At 44.2% G+C, this 22,896-nt stretch overlaps 1 protein-coding gene and 1 pseudogene across 2 annotated transcripts in view; one reads left to right on the forward strand and one right to left on the reverse strand.

The window, feature by feature from the left end:
- The window catches only part of LOC111978646 (multimerin-2), a 33,426-nt gene extending 27,435 nt beyond the window's left edge, over positions 1-5,991 (forward strand). For both annotated transcript variants that reach the window (XM_024008837.2, XM_024008838.2), the window contains exons 7-8: positions 53-1,556; positions 1,967-5,991. In XM_024008837.2, the coding sequence (XP_023864605.1) occupies positions 53-1,556; positions 1,967-2,379 (1,917 nt within the window). In that variant the 3' untranslated portion in view covers positions 2,380-5,991. The remainder of the gene's footprint in view (positions 1-52; positions 1,557-1,966) is intronic.
- LOC112081274 (bone morphogenetic protein receptor type-1A-like) overlaps positions 4,429-22,896 on the reverse strand; it is a 50,986-nt pseudogene continuing 32,518 nt past the window's right edge.

The raw sequence follows: 22,896 nt of genomic DNA on the forward strand, positions 1-22,896 counted from the left end.
ATGGGCATTAAGTGAGAATGTTCTTCATGCCTTTCATATGTTTCCCGGGTAGGTTAATCTCGAGTCCCTGAATGCCACCCTGTCAGACATGAAGCTCGAGCAGGAGCATCTGAGTGAAGAGCTCCAGAGGGACCTGACCAGCCCAGGGGACAGGAGAGAGACCACTCAGGCCCAGCACTTTCCAGAGGACTCGGCAGTGTGGGAGTCTATCGCTCGTCTGGACAACAAGGTGGTCAACAACACAGTGAGGGTGAATGCCCTGGTTGAAGACTTGGAGATAGCCAATGACAACGTCCTGGACCTGAAGAGGGGCTTCCGAGGCCTTGAGGAAAACATTGCCCAAACGTGGAGGAACAGCCAGATCCAGTTCATGGAGACGGGCCTGGAGGTGGAAGCGGCTAAAGTAGCCGTGCTGAACCGCGTCAATGAACTGGCCAACAACCTGACCATCCACTCGGAGCAGCTGCAGGAGATGGAGACTGACATGGACTACCTGTACACACAGTTCTACAAGAACGTCAGCTCTGCCAGAGACTGTGACTGCAAGGCATTCACCGCCACCATCTCCCGCTTGGAGCAGGGACTGACCAACGTCACAGAGCTGGCCAACGACAACCGGCTGGCCCTGGATGGGAGTCCCGATGCTGGGTCGGAGCGCTGGAGTCCCTCTGTGGAGGACATCTACCAGGGGTTGGATCACGTCAAGGCCTCCCTGGCCTTTGAGCAAGAGAAGAGCAGGACTCTCCACCACAACGTGACCCAGCTGCTGGCCTCCTTTCTGGGCATCCAGAGTGACGTGCTCAGTCTGCGGGAGAGAGACGAGTGGTTGGCGGGTGAGATGCGTCACCTCTCCAGCTCCTTCTTTTCTCTTTTGAACGATGCCATGCGCCACACCGACGTGCTGGAGATGCTCCTGGGAGAGGAGGTGATGGGGTTTATGGACTGGCCCCTAAGCAACCAGGAGGCCCACTCCATCCCTGCACTGCAGGAGAGGCTCCGCCACATGCAGGAACAGATCAGGGGCCAGAACATCAGTCTCACCTCCCTGCTGGAGGCCACCCGGGCAGAAGAGTTCCTGGCCTCAGACGAGCCCTCTGTGCTGGTAGACTTGGCCTCCCGCGGCCTGAAGAGGAGGAGTGGAGACCAGAGGAGTGACCACCTCGTGGTCTCAGCAGCCTCTGAGGACCGGCAAGACTACTCTGACAGTGACCTGTGGAGCCTTGAGAAAGCAGTGAAGGAGCTGGGGGAGAAGGTCCACAGGCTGGAGTACAGGCCTTGTACTGCCAGCTGCAACAACACCAAAGTTAGCGCCAAACTGCAGGCAGAGGTGGCCTGGCTGAGGAGGAGTTTAGAGAATCATTTGAGTCTCTTCAAGAACGTCTTCAGTAACTCAGAGGGACTGGCCGACTCAGAAAGCACCCTGGACTTGGACCAGCTGTGGGCCCTGATGAAGAGGAAGGAGGGGAAGAGACAGAGGAAGCGCAATAACAACAAAGAGGGAATCAAAGACCATATTGGAAAGAGAGATAACCTTCGCAGCAGGAGGGATACATCAGGTAGGCATCAATCTATGAAAGACAAAAACACTGTCATATCTATCTCTCAATCAAGCTGGGCTACACTTCTAACATCCACTAAGACTGGAAGTTCACTTTAAACTCTGATCTATACATGTGAAACACCCTCAAGTCAGCGCTCGCAATGGGTTAAAACAGGGAGTCGCTTAGCATGACAGAGAATCAACACAAGACTGCCCCCTGGTGAACCAAAAATGTTTTAGTTCAGGCTTATAAGTGGTCTAAGCAGAAGTATAGCGAGTGTCTATGGGTTAAACGCATTTTGCTACACCGGCAATAACATCTGCTAAATATGTGTATGCGACCAATATTTATTTTCCCGATTTTTGATACCGCCCATGAACAGTTAGCAGATAACAGCTGACCATTTCCTGTCTCTTCTCTTTCAGTGCTATCCAAGCTGGGGGACAGTACCCTTATGTTTCTGGCCAGAAGCATACAGCGCAGCAGACCAAGTGACAGCAGCCTCCTGGTGTTTGAGGACACATCGCTAAACCTGGGCCAGATGTACTCAACTCACACTGGGATGTTCCAAGCACCTTTGGCAGGAATCTACCTCTTCGCGCTGACGCTGAACTTTGAACCTGGCCCCTCGCTGTCTGGGCTGAGGAGAGAGAACAGGGAGCTGGCTGCCACTCTGCATCAGGACAAGATGGCATCGTATGGTCCCGTCACCCGTGTGTGTCTCCTACAGCTGCAGCAGGGAGAGGAGCTCCGGCTTGAACTGTATGAGGGGACTCTGGTGACCGATGACCCCAAAGACAACGCCTTCGCTGGGCTTCTGCTCTATCAGACCACCTGAGGATGCCGGGGCTGCTCTGTATAGTCAGAGGAGAGATGTTGGCCTGAGAGCAATCAATCACTAGACTGACAGCTACTATGCCACCTGCGTTTCAATCTCTTACATTGATATTGGGAGGGGGAGTATGTAGAAGGTTCAGGGAGTATAAAACATTTGTCATATAGTATACCATTTTGAGCATTGCAACGCAACTTCCCTGAAGTTATTCTAGGTAGTTATAAGGGAAACAGGAACATTCTAGACCATAAAACAATATTTTATAGAAACTCTGGCTTTCAGAATATAAAGGTGGGCTTCTTTAAGATATCACACTCCCCTCCATGCTACCACAACGCTGCCCTACCAAGCAAAAAGGTAGTAACTGCTCATTTGGTCCAAAATTCTCATTTTTGCTATATCCAAATACATGCTTAATCACGTGGACAAGTATCCTGCCTCGTATTGTGTTTTGGAGAAAATGGGGGTCATGTTAGCAGTAACTGCATAAAGTTACTGTGAAACCAAGGTAAATAAAATTTATTTTTCTCAGTTCCACGCTATGAGCAGTTACTGCCTTTTTGCTCGGTAGGGCAGAATACAGGGCTTTCAGTGCTTTATGACTGCAACATTTCTAATACAGTGCCGTGAGAAAGCATTTGCCCCCTTTCTAATTCTCTACTTTACATATTTTAGATACTGAATGTTATCAGATCTTCAACCAAAACCTAATAGATAAAGGGAACCTGAGGGAACAAAATGATACATATTTTAATAAACAAAGTTATGCAGTACCCAAATTCCTCCGTACACTGAGTAACTGGTTGTGCCACCTTCAGCAGCAATGACTCCAACCAAACGCTTCCTGTAGTTGCTGATCAGTCTCTCACGTCGCTGTGGAGGAATTTTGTTCCATTTGCATTCAGAACTACTGTAACTCGGCGACATTTGTGGGTTTTCAAGCATGAACTGCTCGTTGCAAGTCCTGCCACAACATCTCACATGGGATTAGGTCTGGACTTTGACTAGGCCATTCCAAAACTTCAAATGTGTTGCTTTTTAGACATTCATGTAGACTTAATTGTGTTTTGGATCATTATCTTGCTGCACTTCAGCTTCAGCTCACAGACAGATGGCCTGACATTCTCCTGTAGTATTCTCTGACAATAGAAGGAACCATGAATTCTGCTCTAAGGCAAGTCGTCCAGGTCCTGAAGCAGAAAAGCATCCCCAAACCATCACACTACCACCACCATGCTTGACCGTTGGTATGAGGTTCTTACTGTAGAATGCAGTGTTGGGTCCCATTATGCCTGGCGAAAACCTATGTCGTCCAAAAAGTTAAACTTTTGAATCATCTGTCCATAGAACATTCTTCCAAGAGTCTTGATGATCATCTAGGTGCTTCCAGATGCCTTTTGGTAAACTTTTTTGATGACATGGGTCCAGACCTAATCCCAAATAAGATGTTGTGGCAGGACTTGAAACGAGCAGTTCATGCTTGAAAACCCACAAATGCCGCTGAGTTAAAGCCGTACTGCATGCAAAAGTGGGGCAAAATTCCTCCAAAATTCCTCCACAGCGATCAACAGCTGGAAGCGTTTGGTTGCAGTCATTGCCGCTAAAGGTGTCACAACCAGTTACTCAGTGTAAGGGGGAAATGACTTTTTCCCACACAGGGGAATTGGGTATTGCGTAATTTCAATAAAATAAAATAAGTATATATTGTTATTTGTAAACGCAGGTTCCCTTTATCTATTAGGTTATGGTCTAAGATCKGATATAATTCAGTATCAAAAATATGCTAAATTAGAACAGAAAGGGGCCAATACTTTTTCATGGTACTGTACATGTATAAGGCCTCAGGTAGAGAAACAGACCCTTTTTTATAAGACACGGGCTCCATATTGACGAGAGATTTAAACTCTTATTACAGTACATCAATATGCCGTACCTTTCTCCTCCAGCAGACGGCAGTGCTAGACACCTTTACTGGTTTTAGCCTCATTCTCCAGTCAAACCAACAGTTAATTGGAAGGAAATAAAACAATAACCCAAAACCAAACCACAAAGTTGTGTACTAAAATAAGGTTATTTACTTTAAAATTGATACATTGGACAGGTTGTGTACAGAAACAGAATCGTTTTCTTTCCTTGGTAAACTCAAAAAAGGCACCTTTTAACCAGATGCTGTATAAAAAAAACACATTAAAGATGTACATATTAGAGATTATTCTATATGGTTTTCTTGCATATTACAAAGAGGAAAACACTATTTACTGCTCGGGTGAAATATTTCTTAAATATCTACCATATGTACTGTTAGCTTAATTCACAAAGAAACTGTCCTGACACACTAGGTTGCACGTGATTTCAGCGGACATGCACACTTAACATGTGCGCAAACCCACAAGCACTAGAAGATATTTTTTCTTAATTTGTATGGACACAAGGGAAGCTAAAGCAAACATTGGATAGATAAGAGGCAGACACAATAGGAGCAGGGACTTGGAAGAAAAAGTTAAGAATACACTGGCCAAGACTTGGATCCTACGCAAGACGGTTAACAAAGGGCACGATCTGTGACAACGCTTCCTCATCATCATTACACGGGCAAACAAACGGTCAAGAGTTGAGGACAAGTGGTTCAGCCAAGGATATTATTTGTTTTCATTTCATACCTGTATGAAGTTCTAAATGTAGAAATGCAGTTCCTCTTGTGGGAAATTGTCATACATGGGCTTGCTCTACCCTCTGCACTGGCCCGCAGATAACATCACTGAGGAAACCTGCAAATATGTATATATTTGCATGTGTCCCATGGGCTTGCTCTACCCTCTGCACTGGCCCGCAGATAACATCACTGAGGAAACCTGCAAATATGTATATATTTGCATGTGTCCCAAAGCAAGCGGAAGTGGTTTCACTTCAGTGTTGCATCTACTGTATGATCCCTCTGTACTTGACTGTAATTCTGTCACACAAACCTGAGGAAGCTTGATGGATCAACAAACTGCAATGGCATTACAGCTCTGACGTGCTAAAAATAACATTTAGTTAAAATAAATATGCCATTTACCATAGCATTGAGTAAGCTATATAATTGTACTTTAAGTTAGTAAAATACTGCATATTTTCTGAACTAATGTGGACTTCTTGTGAGCCCGATGACAAACCATTACGGCACAATGCAACCATCATAGTCAATGGTACAGTTCAACGGCTGAGCTCACATGATGTTTGGCAATATGAAAGTTGGCCACTTAATGAATATATATATATATATCTGCAACTCAAAATGGAATGAAAAGCAAGAGAAGAGCGGGGGGGGTTCATCTTAGATCCATGAATGTGGACAAGAATCAGTGGGGCGTGGGGACAGCAGAAATGTCAGATTAATCGTTTTTAGAAAGGCCTAATTGATGTGTGCCCTCTAAGCTGCACACCTTTGCATAGGCTTCATGAGGGCCAAAATATGCCATTTTTGTATTCTGAACTTTCCTCCCAGAAGACATACAGAACATACACAAGATAACACATATGAAGAAGAGGTAAGCATAGAGAGATGATGGGACACAAACTCCCTATTCACAAATGTCATTTGAATACAATTTTGCATTAAATATGTTTTTTTAACCAGACGTCTTTTTTGTGTGTCAGATCATAGATTTTTTTTGACAAGTTACTGAGTTGAGGTTTGTTRTAGGAAGCACAGTGACAAGTTGATTTAAGGCAAGTCAGTTATCCCCTCTTACAACGTCCTTGGTTGTCTGGATTGCTCGTAGCTCTTGAAGCAGGTCCCGTTTGAAGACCACTGGACGTGAATACCATTGCAGCATGTTCTTTTTTTTTTGAGTAGGCACGGCATCTATCGATACAATATATTTACATATTAAATTCACATATAATTATAGTACCTTATTTTGTATTTCGTAATTAATCTACTTAAGAGTCGAGAGACATTTTAATATGGCAGGAGAAGACTGTCCTGAAGAGAAAAAATGTTGGCATAAAACGTTTACAGGCAAAAATTGAACATAATTGGCAGGTGACGCTTGCGAGGGCAGTGTCTTGGTTTGAAGTGAGGCTCAAAGGTTCCTCCATCATATTCCTTTCTGCCCATCAACATGTGAGCAGGAAAATGCCATCCCCCTCCACACACAATGTCATGTTTTGACTTTCACAGAAAGCATTCAATGCAGCACGTTGACCAAGAACTCCTCTGGCCAGGGAGGGAATAAGGGAAAGAACCTCTGGCAGCAGCATCTGTCCGTTGTGGTGATAGAGACTCATGGAGGTTAAGGCCCTATGCCCAAGGCCCTGTGACAACAGGGTCCTTTTTCTCCCATACCCTGTTCCTCCTCCCCTGCCAACTGAACAGAGGTGACACATTCAGCATTAGGACACACTGGGGAGTTCTGTCTCTAGGTCAGGCTGTGTTGAGTATGTAGGGGGGAAAAGGATCAAATCTTGATGTCCTGCGATTCCACCATTTTGGCCAAGGTCTTCTTGACTCGTAAGATGGTGAGGCGCGAGGCGGGGTTGTGGGCCCAGCACTCAGACATCAGCTTCAGCATGGCTCTCAGACACTGTGGAGAAAACACACACACCCCGCTTTAGGAGTTTGGTCTAATTTAAATAACCGCTAAATACACAGTATTGCCTAGGCAGATTTTTACTTATTATAGTTGTTTTTTTGAAAGTACTAAATGCAAATGCTTTCATACGGGTTACCGCTGCTACAACTGGATAAAAGACAACCTTTGCCTTCTTTACTCATTTATATGTGTTTATGCACGGCTCTTCGGTTTCTTTCTCAAGGGTCTCGTACAGGCAAAACCATATTTGCCCTGATAAATCAGGACTCACCTCGTCACCGTTCCACCTGTTGGACACGGTGGGCCGCAGCCCTTTCACACACACCACCTCCAGCATGTCCTCAAAGGACGGCTCTGCCGGCACCATCTCATAGTAGGGCAGCTGGTGGTCCTCCACTATGCCTGAGAGAGGAGAGGGAGATAGTAAGCAAAGCGCAAAAGAACACCGGTTCAAACATACCGTCAGTGTAGCGCTTTCCATAACCAGTTGAAATCTTAAGCCTATCTGGGGTTTTTTTCTTTGTAGTGATTGGCAGGGCCTAAAAACAACACCCGCGGGCAGATTTTTGGCATTGGCGTGTAATATGTTTATTTCACAAGCCATGTTGGCGGGTGGTCGGGGCTCCACAGCATTTCACTCACATTTGAGAATAAAAATAGAAGTATGCGTCCCATTTATAGCTAAATAAATGCTGCAGAAGCTTCTCTSTAAGTGTTTCTGTCTTTTTGTTGCATAGCTGGTAGCTAATCATCACGCAAAGAACTACGAATCCTGTAGTATATGCCGCGGGACACGCATCAACACCGCCTGGCTGAGAAGCAGCGCGCACTGTGATTGAAGAGCTGAAGATTACATTTTTAGATGCGCTGTGCACAGGCATAAAAGTTGGTCTAATTTATTCGAAAGTACTAAAGTGAGAATTTGTCCTTGTGTTTATTGTCTTTTTACATTGTTTTGTTCACATGCTAGGTTGTTTTGAATTTTTGAGTTCGCTTCAGCGAAGACACATCGGGTTCTAGTCAGATTCTATCTGACAGGCACACTGTCACTGACAACTTCAGGGGCTATGTTGCCACGGTAMCCTCCTGCCTTAAAGGGGCAGTTGAACAATTGTCTCATTTGTAAAAATGTTGGTTAAAAGACTAAGGTCACAAAAATGAAATAATATTTAGCAATATAACACCTCACTTCTGACTAGTAATACATTTATTGTTCTTGGTTTTGTTATTTTGGCAGAAAGATTTTTTACCAGCCTAAATATTTTGAGTGTGGTAGATTTTTGGCTGGTTAAAAAAAGGTTAGTTTCAGGCCCTGGTGACTGGTCTGGAATATCAGTATCAAATGCGTACACAAATGCCTGTAGATTCATGACTATAAGGAGTGTGTGCGTATACGCGTCTATATCTGGTTGTCTGTGTGTATACACGTCTATGTCGGTGTGTGAGCACGCGCGCACGTGTCTGTGTCCCCATACCTCCTGTTACACAGCGGCGGGCCATCTCCCAGATGATGAGGCTGTAGCTGTATATATCAGCCATGATGTAGGCCTGGAAGTGGTTCTTGTTCAGGGTCTCTCCCAACACCTCAGGGGCCATGTACCTCCGGGTCCCCACCCGCGTACTCAGAGGAACGTCCACCTCGTTGGTATCACTGACGACAAGAGAAGAACAGGAATTCACAAGTAATTCACAGGGAAATGGTCAGTTGCTCCAGAAACAAAACTTCAGCACCGTTTAGAAGAGCGGCCATAAGTGAAAACATGGGTCGCATTCATTAGCGCACACCGTAGCAAAASGTTTTGCATCACAAAGCGATTGTTGCTTATTGGACAAGTTCAGGTACTCCCTCCCTGCCCGTCAGTTCTCACGTTGAATGCCTAATGAACACAACGTTGATTAAAACATTCATGACTGAGCAGCATTCTACCTGTTGAACTTGACAGCCAGACCCAGGTCAGCGATGCAGCAGGTTCCATTTTTCTTCATCAGGATGTTCTTGCTCTTGAGGTCTCGGTGGGCGATGGCCGGCTTGCCCTGGGTGCCGTAGATCTCCGTGTGAAGGTGGCACAGGGCACAGGCAGCGGAGTAGGCCAGTCGCAGCAGGCTCTGGGTGTCCAGCGTGGTGAACTTCAGGTAGTCGTACAGGGAGCCGTTCTCATGGTAGTCTGTGATGAGGAGGAGCTGTGTGAAGGCCCCGGTACCCTTGATGTCTGCCGCTATGAAACCTGCAGACGTGAGAAGAGAGGTGAGGGGTGTTTAGTGCTATATTGAGATGTAGGCTTGCCTGATACATGACTGTTGACCTCATGTATTAGGGCAAATGTTGGCCTAAAATCACTCCAAGTCAATCAAGACTCATTAAACATTAAAAACTTAGATTCAGACCATTTTAGAAAGAAAACTGTAAAATGGCAGTATGTGTGTGGAGAGACGGCAGTCTTCTTTATCCAAGCGAGTGGTAAGAACGAAGCTTACCCAGTATGTTCTCGTGTCATGAGCACAGTTTGGTAAATCTCAGTCTCTCTGAACCAGCTGGCCTCTCCCGGGTGAAGAACACCTTGACGGCCACCTTCCTCTCCCGCCAGCGGCCCAGCCACACCTCGCGTAGCGCCCTTGCCGTCTGGCGTACCATCTGGATCTGCTTGGCAATGGTACGCTGCACCTACAAGACATACCAGGGAGAGGGATTGAGCATCAAGTGTGCCACAGATCATACCTATACAAACTTTTACCATTTGTTATTTTCTTCACGTGATATTCGCCGTTTCAAGCAAGATGTGTGCCAATGCTTTGTAAGGCTATGTTGTGTTATGTTATAATTTTCAATTTTACTGAACCTACTATAATGCTATGACCAAAGACAAACACAAATCAGCTGTTACACTTTCCTGGAAAGCAGAAAAAAGTCGCATTCCATAGCCAAAGGCTTTCCATCCAGGCCACATGCTCACCAGCTCCCTGTGTCGTGTGGGGATCTTACCAGCAGGGGGAGCCCAGAGCCACTGCTAGAGGACTGGGACTGGTTGATGAGGTCTTTGAGAGACTCTCCCACAGGGTGAAGGCCTCGTCCTGCTCCAGGTCCCGGTGGTACCGCTGCCTCTCCGTCTGCACTTGTACCTGGCAGGAACACACACACAGATCAGTACACATGCTAAAGCTACAACATGAACAAGAAGTGCTGTGAGGCAACAAGTAAATCATTATTAGAAAAGGGTGAACAGACTAATCTCAAAGAAATGCTTATGGCACCAACAGTTGACTTGTATTCTACCGCCAGGACTCAAGTCACTGTATAGTAGGGACGGTACATTTGGAATCTCTCTCTTTCTGTTAGCTAGTCCACTGTAATAGCCAGTCCTACCTGTAGTAACAGACTACCGTGATGCAGATGAGAGTGCAGCAGCACACAGTCATTGATATAAGGAAAGCCAGCCAATGGGCACTGCCAAAGTAGGAACTGCAAAAAAAAAACAATTTCAGTCCCCAAATACAATTTCCGACGCAGACAAACTAGTATAAGAAAACCATAGTGGAGCCGCTACAAGAGAGTAAACACCAACAGTAGAGTAACAGTTGCCGCGAGCCTCACCATGTCCATTGGGGGAGGTAATGTGGGCTGCAGGTCCCGATTACAGAAGTCTGTATCGCAGCATTCGATCGTTCGCCTTGTCTGAGCCCTGGGCGAATCCTGAACAATGTTTGTTGCATAACAAGGGTTATTTAGAATGATTAAACAAGAACAAAATTGAATATTAGCTATAGACTCAGTGACCAGTTTATTAGTTAACGTCTCGCCTACAGACAGTCAAGTGATAGTGGCTTGCTATTTCAAGCAGGCAGAAAGGCGTCAAAGGATTCTGTTACTGTTCACTGAATGTTAGAGCGTGGTATGATTGGGGTGCCAGGCGCGCCGGATCTCAGAATCTCAGAAACGGCCAACATCCTCCTTTTCACGCACAACAGTGTCTAGGTTTTACCAAGAATGGTGTGACTTTTTTTTAAATGACATCCAGTCGTGGCAGTCCTGTGGGCGAAAACAGCTCGTTGACGAGAGAGGTTGAAGTAGATTGGCAAGAATCGTGCAAGCTAACAGGCATGCCACGAACAGAAAAATAACGGCACAGTACAACAACTCGTCGATCCTTGTCATGGATGGGCTATTGCAGTAGACAACCACACCGGGTTCCACTCCTATCAGCTAAAAACGAGAAGAAGCTGCTCCAGTGGGCTCGACACCAACCCTGGACAATTGCGTAGTGGAAAAACATTGCTTGGTCCGACAAATCCCGTTTCCTGTTACTTCATACTGATGGCAGAGTCAGGATTTGGCATAAGCAGCATGAGTCCATGGACACATCCTGCCTGGTGTCAACGGTACAGGATGATGGCGGTGGTGTGGAATGTTCTCCTGGCACACGTTCAGTCCCTTGATACCAATTGAGCAGTGATTGGACGCCATGCCCCGAATAATTCAGGCTGTTATGGAAGCAGTGTCCAACCGGTACTAAACTTGCTACTGAGTGTACATATACGTTCAATAATGACATTCATGTAACATAACATATGACATCCATGTGTCCTTGTCTTGTCCTGCTCCTCCATACAGACATGCTTACTTGCATTGAAAATGTGAGCCTTCATACTTCATGCAGCCAGAGGTCAGAATAGCTTCTCCATTCTCGTCCTCTCGATGATGGCAAAACACTGGCCATTCGTCCTAACATATACACATTCAATGACTACAGTTCCAAACACACTTAGGTTAGCGCTTTGACCACACTGCCATTCATTGACATTCATCACAGACCCAAAAGTCAGATTTGGAACAAACATCTAAATGAAAGATTCTGGTAATTTGAATACTTTTAGCAAAAAGCTCTGAAAGTTGCTCTCACGAACCAAAAGCGGTTCCATAACATTCGAGCACTGGTAAACACTAACATTTCTAGTGCGCTATTGTTCAGATGTTGCCCTACCGGAGTTGCACAGTAATAGTGTCACTGCTATTAGCTTCACGACATACTATGGAACGCCATTTGGGTCTTTGCGTGTCAAAAACGATAAACGTCAAATAACACTAATTTGAACATCAAATAACACGTTCTATTATAGAATGTTATGTGTTCTGAATTTGCATGTGCAGCCAAGGCCACTGTCAACGCTGTACAAAAAAGTCTGCAAACAAGCAAACACCAGCCACAATCGATATGTTTACAATACCACATTGGTAATAAAGCAGTATGTGTTGTCGACTGCAACTTTTGCGGTAGCTAGCTAGCTAGCCTTAGCTTGGTACCTAGCTAGCACCAATACAACCAGCCTGAAAACAATGACCAGTAGAAACTGCAGTCATTTTCACTATTCTTAGCTATGATTTAGGAATCCTTGTGAGTAAGTATTAGCTAGGTAGCCACTTGTTGATTGCCTATTGAATTGAGCTTCAGTTCATAACAATAAATATCTAGCCAGTTACTTAACCCTGTTGCACAAAGCTAACGTTATAAGCAGCCAGCTAGCTTCATCTGGCTAGTGAGCTCGACCTGACCGGTTGTGTGTTGTGAAGCTAGCCACATTAAGGATTAGGCACAATAGTGGATTTTGCCGTTTGCCTTCAAAATAAAGTACCTCTTTCAAAGTGATGCAGAAGGTTACAATCGGTCGAATCATGCCATATTTAGACTAGATGTTAAACAAGGTTGGAATGTGAAGCAATGGAATTGGGTATCAGTCTACTCCGTGACACCACAGAAAACAACTGTGAAGAGTTTACGCAAATATTAGCATTGTAGCTCTTATCACAGGACTGTGTCAGCTTATTGTGTGTATTGACATTCATATTGGACTGTACAGCTTTACCTAAAGATTGGGGATCAATGAATGGGGTAACAGTCTACTCAATACCCATATATTTTTTCCCAACATCCTCCTCAGAGTTATCAGACTCCATTAATTTTCCTCTGGAATACTTTTCAATACACATAGGTTGACAATAAATGTGGCTCAATTCACAGTTGTTTCAGAGTCCCGCAATAAGAGTACGAGCTAATGTTCACTGGGTGTCACTGAGAAGACTGATACCTATGGATTGTGGATCAATGACATGGGGTAAGGCTGTACAGTGAAATAAGTATGTCCCAATGCAATTCTAAAGTATAATGCTCCAGTGTGATTTAACAGATTTGTCAAATTAACAAATTATTGTCTTTTGTTGATTTTATATAACATTCCAACCTTCCAAATAGTGTTATTTGACGTGCATCTTTTTTGACATGCAAAGACCCAAACGGCTTCAAAGAAAATCCTGGTTGAGAATGAAATGATTTACAAACGAACAACGAAACAGCACAGCAAGTGAAAGAAAACGGTTTTGATGATGCTTTACTGGTAATGGGGCCATACGTAAATGCCAACAAAACAACTTTTTGGTCAGTGTGGTGTGTGTGTGTAACCTTTATTTAACTACGCAAGTCAGTTAAGAACAAATTCTTATTTACAATGACGGCCTACCCCGGCAAAACAGGGACGACGCTGGGCAATTGTGCGCCGCCTATGGGACTCCCAATACAGCCGGATGTGATACAGCCTGGATTCGAACCAGGGACTGTAGTGACGCCTCTTGCACTGAGATGTAGTGCCTTAGACTGCTGCGTCCATGTGTTAACCATTTATTGTACAAGAATGCTTAAAAGGCCGCAAATTTTTAAATATCGGTTATTGGCATCGGGTTTTTTTGTCAAGGAAAAGATTGGATATTGACATCGGCCAAAAATATCATATCGGTGCGTCACTAGCAGGAGGTTTAAAAAAGTATACTTAGTAGTGGCAAAGTTTCGGAGCATGTCTTTAAGGATTTGGCCTTTGGGAAAGTACAGAGTGTATAACGAGGTGGTTGGTCACTCACTCGCAGGTGTTATTTTGTGGTCCTCTGGACAGTGGCCCGAACAGTAGCAGCTCAGAAAGCGGGCGCGTCCTTCTGGGCCACCGTGGGCCCGTCTCCGGGCTTCCTGGACTCATGCTTGTGCCCCGTGCCGTGGAGCATGTGGTCTGGATTCTGACCAGCTGGATGGACAGATTGAGGAGAGACAGARAGGGAGGAGAAGWGACAGGGTGAGAGAGAGAAAAACAGTTGTGTTTTATAATGACAGTAAAAATATCACAATCCATCATTCTTTCCTTCCTTCTGTTTTTACTGCACGCATCACCGTTGTCTGGCATACAGAACATATAAATACACTGTGTGAAATTACTTATTCCACCACCTAACACATCTGGTTTAAAGAGTTACAGTAGTCAAATACTAGGCTATGTAATCAGAGTAAACACAATAGCCTTAAGGTTATTTTTAAATCTGCTGTCCCACCCTCTATTAGTTTCTATCTGAGAGCGGTCTGCTCTGGTCCTGATTGCGAACTCATCTGATGAACCTGATCCATATAAGGCCAGAGGGCTATTTATACTCCGTACTAGTGTCCAGCCAGGGCCATCAACATGGATGAGTGTAAGCAGAGCAGACCAGAGTATAAAAGGGCCAAGGCAACCGCTGTTGTTCTCTCAGCACAACTTTAGCACCGTTGCCAATCGCAATTACATATGAAATTGAAAACAGTGTGGTTTTACTGGTGGAAAAATCTAATATTCATGCAGGCTATGATGTTGTGGTTCTTAATAATGGCAAGGTTTAGTACACAGCAAACGTTCACGGCTAAACTCAGTTGGTTAAAGTAGTCGAGCGCTCACTGCCAGCACTCTGTATTAACAGCGTCTAGAGAAAAGGGCATCGGCAACAAATCTACAGACACATATTAAGGAGCCAGTCAGAGCCATTAAGATTTGATACATGGCACCATGGATACAAGGTCAGGAACGCTAATTTTAGGTTAAGTATCTTATGTTGTATTAAATGTGTATGAGCTCACTGTGTTAATCCTCCTATTAGTCTGATACTCMTGCCACCTCTCCTCATGCCCTTTCTCCAGATCCCTTTTCCTCTCTCTCCCCTTCTTTTTWAWTTTTTTTWATTTAACCTTTATTTAACTAGGCAAGTCAGTTAAGAACAAATTCTTATTTACAATGATGGCCTAGGAACAGTGGGTTAACTGCCTTGTTCAGGGGCAGAATGACAGAATTTTACCTTGTCAGCTCGGGGATTCAATCTAGCAACCTTCCGGCTACTAGTCCAACGCTCTAACCACTAGGCTACCTGCCGCCCCGATGCCCTCCTGCAATGCCCTGTCCCACTTTTCTTGTCATTTCACCTCTTGCCCTCTTTTTTTCCAGTCCTACTGCCTGTTCTTCTTCTCTTCCTTCTCTGTCCATATCCCGCTCTTCTTGACTTCCACCTTGTCCTAACCCCTCCTGTCTCTTCCACCCCCCCACCCACCCATTTCTCTGCCCCCTATTTATTTTCCTAGCCTCCTTGTCCTTTCACCTCTGCCTTTTTCCCCAGTTCCCTCCCTCCCCCATGCTGCTCAGGAGAGTGAACCTGGGCTGTGGGCCTCGTGAGCACAAAGAACAAAGTGATGTCTGTGTGCGGTGCTCGGCGCGGCTGCGGGCACTTCCTCTGGAGCATGACGCGACTCGAGCCTGCTCGAGTTCAGACATGTCTGCAGAGGGGCCAATCACCTGCAAAACCTACACTTTGAAACGTCTCGGCAGCAGGACAGCTACACGGCAGACAGTTTTTCCTCTCTCCCTGCTGCTGTTGTCTCCATCGCCGCATTCCTTTCCTAGACCCCATTAACTGGCTTCAGAGTTGTTGTTCTAGTCTTTCTCAGGGTTATTTCCCTCGYTTTACAACCAAGTGTCCTGGAGGTTCTAAATTCAGGCTGCATTCTCTGAGTAATTCCATTGGTAAATGACCATTAAAAAGGAAAGTGGAGCGATACAATAGCTTCTGCTGGGCTTCGGTTCCTTTTTACAGTTCATTTGTACACTGATCGCGTACATAGAGATTCACTGGCATACTAGCCWAACTGCAGAAATAGACTACTACTACTACTACAAATGCTTCACTTTAGGTACTGTACTTCAGCCAAGAGAATTTCCAATAAATGTAATTGAAACCCCAGAGGGTGGCAGGTAAAAAACCTGCCAGACATAACTTGGTTTTGGGATCCTAAACTAAAACGATTGCGAAACACTTCTACAAACGCATAACAGCTGTATCGAAATGGGGGAAAAAACACCCATTAGACACTCTATATTATTTCACTTCAACAACTAAAGCAACGCTGATCACAACTTTCTTCACTAAGATGTTGTGTGCATAGAGAAGGGAGACAACTAGGCAAGTGACTCACTACAGTCTTCATTAATGTGTCATGGGCATATTTCACGAGGACAGATTTATGAAGCCCGAGTGAGAGGGGAAATCAGTGTGGCAGAGGTTGTGAGCTCTTGCTGTATCGTTAGAGCTGGGGTCCTAGGGCATAGAACAAACCATAATGTGTTGTACAAACAAAGGTGGTGGGGGCTACCGGTTACGGCTGCACCACCATGAAAATAATTAAGTGCTAATGGAAACCTGAGCAGTCCTACAGTGAGATAGCAGAGCTGGCCTCGGGAAGCTGGGAACCAGGGGCTTTGAAGTTTACCTTCTATCAGTGAAGGGGGAAAACGACACACAGATTACAGGACTCCAGAGTTCCGACATTCTCCTGGGTGGTGGGAATAGACTCAGTCTCGCGGTTTCTTCGCTCTACATCCGTCACAAACACGGTCTCTCACACACACACACACCCAAAGAAATAAAGCTCCGAAAAGGAGGCAGATAGTCTAGACCGCTTGCCATTGATATTACACACAGGAGATTTAAATCAAAATCATATCAGAAATTGTTCCGCTAATAAACTACACCTAAGTGGTGGCATGGCCCAGGGCCCAGTTTGAGCTGGGCTGTCCCATGGCGATGTCAGAGCTGTGTAGGGAGGCAGTGTGGAAACTTATAAACACACAGCAGACTGGAACCGGATCAAACGGGCCAGGCCCCAAATAAAAACCAGAGCGCTATGGGTAGATGGCTCTTTCTCCCTCCCACACTCTCAGCTCCTTCGCTCTCCCTCTGGGAGCTGTGCCTGGTCTAGACTGGCTTAAGTCATGTTTGAGTGATGGGGGGCGATTCAGGAGGCTCCGGACGCTTTGATGAGGTGATGAAAGCCTCTGATAGTCCACATAAAACTGACACGTTTTTACTGGGGGCTGTGAGGACTTTTAAGGCCTCTCTCCATCTCACTGGAGTCTACAGAGAAAGCCATGTTGACAATACAAGATTTAAAGTTCAACATCAATCCCCCCCAAAGAGCCTCAAAGCACTTTTTGTTCCTATATGGCCTCGCTAGTGAAAACACGGAGTACCTCTCTCCCCCTTTACAAGGAGGCCTGTGATTGGCTGGGGAGCAGTGGCTGTCAGTGAGGCTGGAAATGGCTGCTGCTCTCTCTAACTCTGCCTCCACATGTGTGCTTAATTCTGCCGCCAGTCACGGCGGAGTCTGAGGTCTGGCAGAGCACGCCCAGTAATGAGCCTCTCCATCTCCAGTCAGCCACATGCTGCACTCTTAAAGGGCCAGCACACTCCGACTCTAACGAGACACTCCATCTACAGGCAATGTAATGCATGGCTCTTAAAGGGCCAGCAGCAGAATAGTTTTTTTGTCGTCAGGTCCAGCCTTAAGAGTGCCGCTCCATGATCTAAACAGTGTTCTGAACTGGTTGTTCTACCAACAGGGGCCACTGTGGAGGTGAGGCGAGTAATGTGGAGGTGAGGCGACTAACCTGTACCCCGCACATTGACTCGGTAACCGATACCTCCTGTATATAGTCTTTGTTATTTTGTGTTTACATTTTTTTTAACTTAAGAAAATATACAAACTAAACACTGCATCAAGGGCTTGTAAGTAAGCATTTCACTGTATTCGGACCATGTGACACAAATTGATCATCCTCTTTTACCACTTCCCCAAATCTTTCCCATTACAGCTCGAGGTGGGTGAGTCGGCAAGAAATAGTATGGAGGTTTTAGCTGACAATTATATAAGTCATACAACAAGTGAGACACCCAATTTGATGGCTCCCCTTTCAGCTCCATCATCACTTTCACAGTAGCAAAGGACAGACATGTATACCTCTCACGTTGTTCCTCAGGTTTGTGATGCTGACAATAGAAAAATGACAGGTGTTACCGTAACCTCTTCACCACAGTACATTTCAACACCACAAATCTATTACATTTTGTTCATATTAATCACTACAAGGCTTTTGTCCAAAATGTAGGGGGGACCCACCTTTCCTTCCATCTGTTCTTTGAGTGCTATTGGAGAACTTCCTGAGAAGTTTATTCAACAACCCTTGTTACCCAGCAACAGTTGAGTACCTTGAAAAATATTTAACAAGTTGCTACAACCTCACACTCATTAAAACTCAGCACACATGGAAAACAGAAAATAAAACTAGACCTATAAAACATGCACCTTCTCCCCTTGGTGAGACAACAGTGGAATTCTAATTGGTTTGTTGACACCTTTGGAACAAAAAAAAGTGAGTCTGAAAAGAGCATTCATAAGTTGGCACAGCAGGCCCCTTAATACAGCCACCCTGGCAGCCTATTGCCCAGCGGGCACCTCTGTCCCTGCCCCCCTCTCTCCGTAACGCTTGGCATATGCCAGACCCCACACTCCCTCGCTTATCAGCTAGTGTGGTGTAAAAAAATAGAAAAGCGGTAGAGAAAAAAAAACTCTTGTAGGATTTAATTATTTCCGGAGAACAATGAATGTTTGGAGTGGTTTTTGCCCTGTAACGACTGACAGTACTATAGAGGAAACGGTTAATGTGCAAAAAGGAACCCAGAGCGCCAACAATCAGTTCAACAGCTTCCTGTAGTGAGGGGGGTGGGTTCTCCGGCAAGTCACTACTGTCGATGACTAAGCTGCAAAGGAGGAAGGAAGGAGAGAGGCTAACCTGTCCCAGTGGGTACAGAGGCACTGTTTCACTGTACAATTTGCCTGGGACAAGGTAGACAAGGGCGACAGAGTCAACAGAGACTAATTAACAAAATAGCGTGGGCTCTGTGATAACAAAACACGGTCATAAATTCACAACTGATTCAGAGCTACGCTCTCTGAGACTAATCATCATACCTAACACTTGGACCAGCCTCGCCTTCCTCTTATCAGCTCGCTTGTGTGTGTGTGTGTGTGTGTGTGTGTGTGTGTGTGTGTGTGTATGTATACGCTCGCTCAAAGGCTCTGCTTTCAGAGTAATCAACTCCTGATATTTGCCTTCACATCTCATTGGCTGGTTAAAAGGTGACCTTTTACGAGCCTGAGAGCTGCATCTTTATGGCCATGGTTGGCTTTTATGGCTGCTGGGTGAGTCACTGTGGAGGCCCAGCTGGGAAGGCAGTATGAGAGCAACAGTAGGAGCAGCTAGGGGAGCAGAGAGAGGCCCTTTTATGAGGCCCCGGCACATTAAGATAGCGCCATATCCTTCCGACATCATATCCTTCCGACATCAAACACGGCAGTACAAAACCAGCGTGATGCTCGAGTCTTCCGTGACTAAATTGTTTTTGTGATCGGAGCATATTCAGTGTCTTTTGGACACACGGACACACATTTGGAACGTGTAGGCCTAATTTTCCAATTTAAGGGCAAAATAAGGCAGAAAGCAACCCCACAGTGCTGTGATGATCTATCCGCTGTATCCTGGGAACATCACATGACATTCAACATGTTCTAATCTCATTGAGAACAGGGCATTTTCCAAGTGGCGGGTACCATTCACTCCTCATGGGTGTTTCTGCACGGTATGGTAAACTTGGTATTGAGAGAAGGGACTGCGAGTTGCGCCTATGGTGTTTGGTCCCAATGGTTAGGTCCCCTAATTAGAATATAAAACAGAACATTGTCATAGCCATATTACCCTGTTCGGACCACCTGGGGGGGTTACAGTAATATTCTTTAACTAGGTAGCTTAGGCCATGCATTTCTAAAGGCCCTGCATTTGCCGCTAATTCACTCTAATCGCGGCCATTACAACGGCTTAAGATACTGATCTCTCCATAGTGGGGGGTGGGGGACCATGGGTCACATGAAGGGGTAGCTTAAAGCCTGAAAAATCAAACTACTCATGCTAATTTAGTTTAACAATGTTTATCAAGCCCCTCCTCCAAATGGAATTGACAGATGAGTGTTTTAACAGTAGCCACATCAAAACTTGCTTTCTGAAGTTAGTCTCGTCTTGGATTCATAAAGGAGATCAAATTGGAAATTGCTGGACGGATTGGGTTAAATTGTTACTAGCTATTCAGTATTAATCATACGAGAACAATGGGAAAATTGGACACCTATTCATAATAAATATAAAATAATTGCCCTTTTAAAAACAGAGATTATGTTATAAATTCTCAAAGAGGACTGCCAGGTCATTGAACCTTGCACAGAAACAAGTAAACTCTCCACCAAAACAGCATATTAGAGCAGGGCTATTCAACTGGCGGCATGTGGACCAGATCCGGCCCGTTTATTAATTTATAATGGCCCTTTGATAAATGATGAACATTAAAAGATGCACTATGCAGAAACAAAACAAGCAAGTATGATTTAGAGAATCATTGTACCATCTAACCAGTGAAATATATTTTCCATAACCGAAACTATTGTATTTTCAGCTGGTGTACAAAACCGAAAGTAAAAGACGCACAAACGGGAAACACAGAAATATCTCTCATAGAACAGATCCACCGATTCTTAGACTTGCTTTCAATGACTGAGATCTATAACTCACATTTCTATGTGAAATTGGTCAGGTCACCCAAAAAGTTACATATTGCAGCTTTAATGAAATATCTGGAAAAATTTGGTGCCAAAATATGAAGTTCAGTGCCAAAATGACAAGCACTATTGTTTCTAGTGTGCCTAGCAGTTTTTAGCGTTTTTTTTAGCACCTATGTGGCATGTTGCAAATGTTTTCATCATTTCAATTTGGCTCTAATGTGTGAACGGTTTAAACTACAAAAGATTATGACCCAACACGTACGTCCCTTCTGTTTTCCTCTCAGAGGAAGGACTGGTTAGAAGAAAGTGGGACAAAAAAATGAATTGAATTCAAAAGCATACTTCCTTCAGACTGGAATTTGGCATTACTTGATTTGACATATCTTTGCATTATTTATTTAGATTATTCGTTTTTAGATTCATTTAAAATGACCAAAATTAAAGAAGCTTTTAACTTTTTAGGGATAGGGGGCAGCATTTTCACTTTGGATGAATAGCGTGCCCAAAGTGAACTGCCTCCTACTCTGTCCCAGATGCTAATATATGCATATTATTATTACTATTGGATAGAAAACACTCAGAAGTTTCTAAAACTGTTTGAATCATGTCTGCGAGTATAACAGAACTCATATGGCAGGCAAAAACCCAAACAGGAAGTGGGAATTCTGAGGCTGGTCGATTTTCAACTYATCGCCTATTGAAATCCCRGTGGGATATGGATCTGTTTGCCCTTCCTACGCCTTCCACTAGATGTCAAGTCTGTAGAACGTTGAATGAAGCTTCTACTGTGATGTTAGGCCGGATGGGGGCTGTTTGAGTCAGTGGTCTGGCAGAGAGCCAGGTCCTGGTCACGCGCATTCCAAATGATATCGACTTGCGTTCCATTATTTCTAAAGACACAAAGGAATTCTCTGGTTGGAACGTTATTGAATATTTAGGATAACAACATCCTGAAGATTGATTCTATAGTTAGTTTGACAGGTTTATTCGACCTGTAATATAACTTTTTGAAGTTTTCGTCCGACGTTCGCCTGGACCTGCACGAGCGTTTGGATGTGTATACTAAACGCACTAACAAAAGTAGCTACTTGGACATAAATAATGGACATTATCGAACAAAACAACAATTTATTGTCGAACTAGGATTCCTGGGAGTGCATTCTGATGAAGATCAAAGGTAAGGGAATATTTATCATGTCATTTCGTATTTCTGTTGACTCCAACATGGCGGAGAAATGTTGTTTATATCTGAGCGCCGTCTCAGATTATTGCATGGTTTGCTTTTTCCGTAAAGTTTTTTTGAAATCTGACACAGCGGTTGCATTAAGAACAAGTGTATCTTTAATTCTATGTAAAACATGTATCTTTCAAAGTTTATGATGAGTATATCTGTTATTTGATGTGGCTCTCTGCAATTTCTCCAGATATTTTGGAGGCATTCCTGAACATGGCGACAATATAAACTTACACAATAAACTGATTTTTGGATATAAATATGCACAATTATCGAACTAAACATACATGTATTGTGTAACATGATGTCCTATGAGTGTCATCTGATGAAGATCATCAAAGGTTAGTGATTAATTGTATCTCTATTTCTGCTTTTTGTGACTCGTATCTTTGGCTGGGAAAATGGCTGTGTTTTTTGGACTTGGCGGAGATCTGACATAATCATATGTTGTGTTTTCGCTGTAAAGATTTTTTTTAATTAATTTTTTTTAAACATTTATATATATATTTTAAATCGGACACGATGGGTAGATTAACAAGATGTTTATCTTTCATTTGCTGTATTGGACTTGTTCATGTGTGAAAGTTACATATTTCAAAAAAATATTTTTGAATTTCCCGCGCTGCCTTTTCAGCGGAATGTTGCCGAGGGGTTCYGCTAGCGGAACGTGTGTCCTAGAATTAAATAGCTGTTTTGAAATGAATAGTTTCACATTTTTGGGGTGCACCTCGACTCACGTTGGTTGAGCGCCCTCCACTTCTTTCCTAATTCATTTTAGCAACATTTCATTTTAAGAAAAGTGCTTCACTGGTGTGTGTGCGGTGCTTTTTTTATACAGTTCTTCTGAAGAATAATCGCATGTAGAAAATGTCTGGCACCTATGCAATTAACTTTTTTTTTTTTCACACCCTTTAAGAATACAGTTAAATAGCCCTGTATT

Source organism: Salvelinus sp. IW2-2015, linkage group LG18, assembly GCF_002910315.2.
Source record: "Salvelinus sp. IW2-2015 linkage group LG18, ASM291031v2, whole genome shotgun sequence".
NCBI lineage: Eukaryota > Metazoa > Chordata > Actinopteri > Salmoniformes > Salmonidae > Salvelinus > Salvelinus sp. IW2-2015.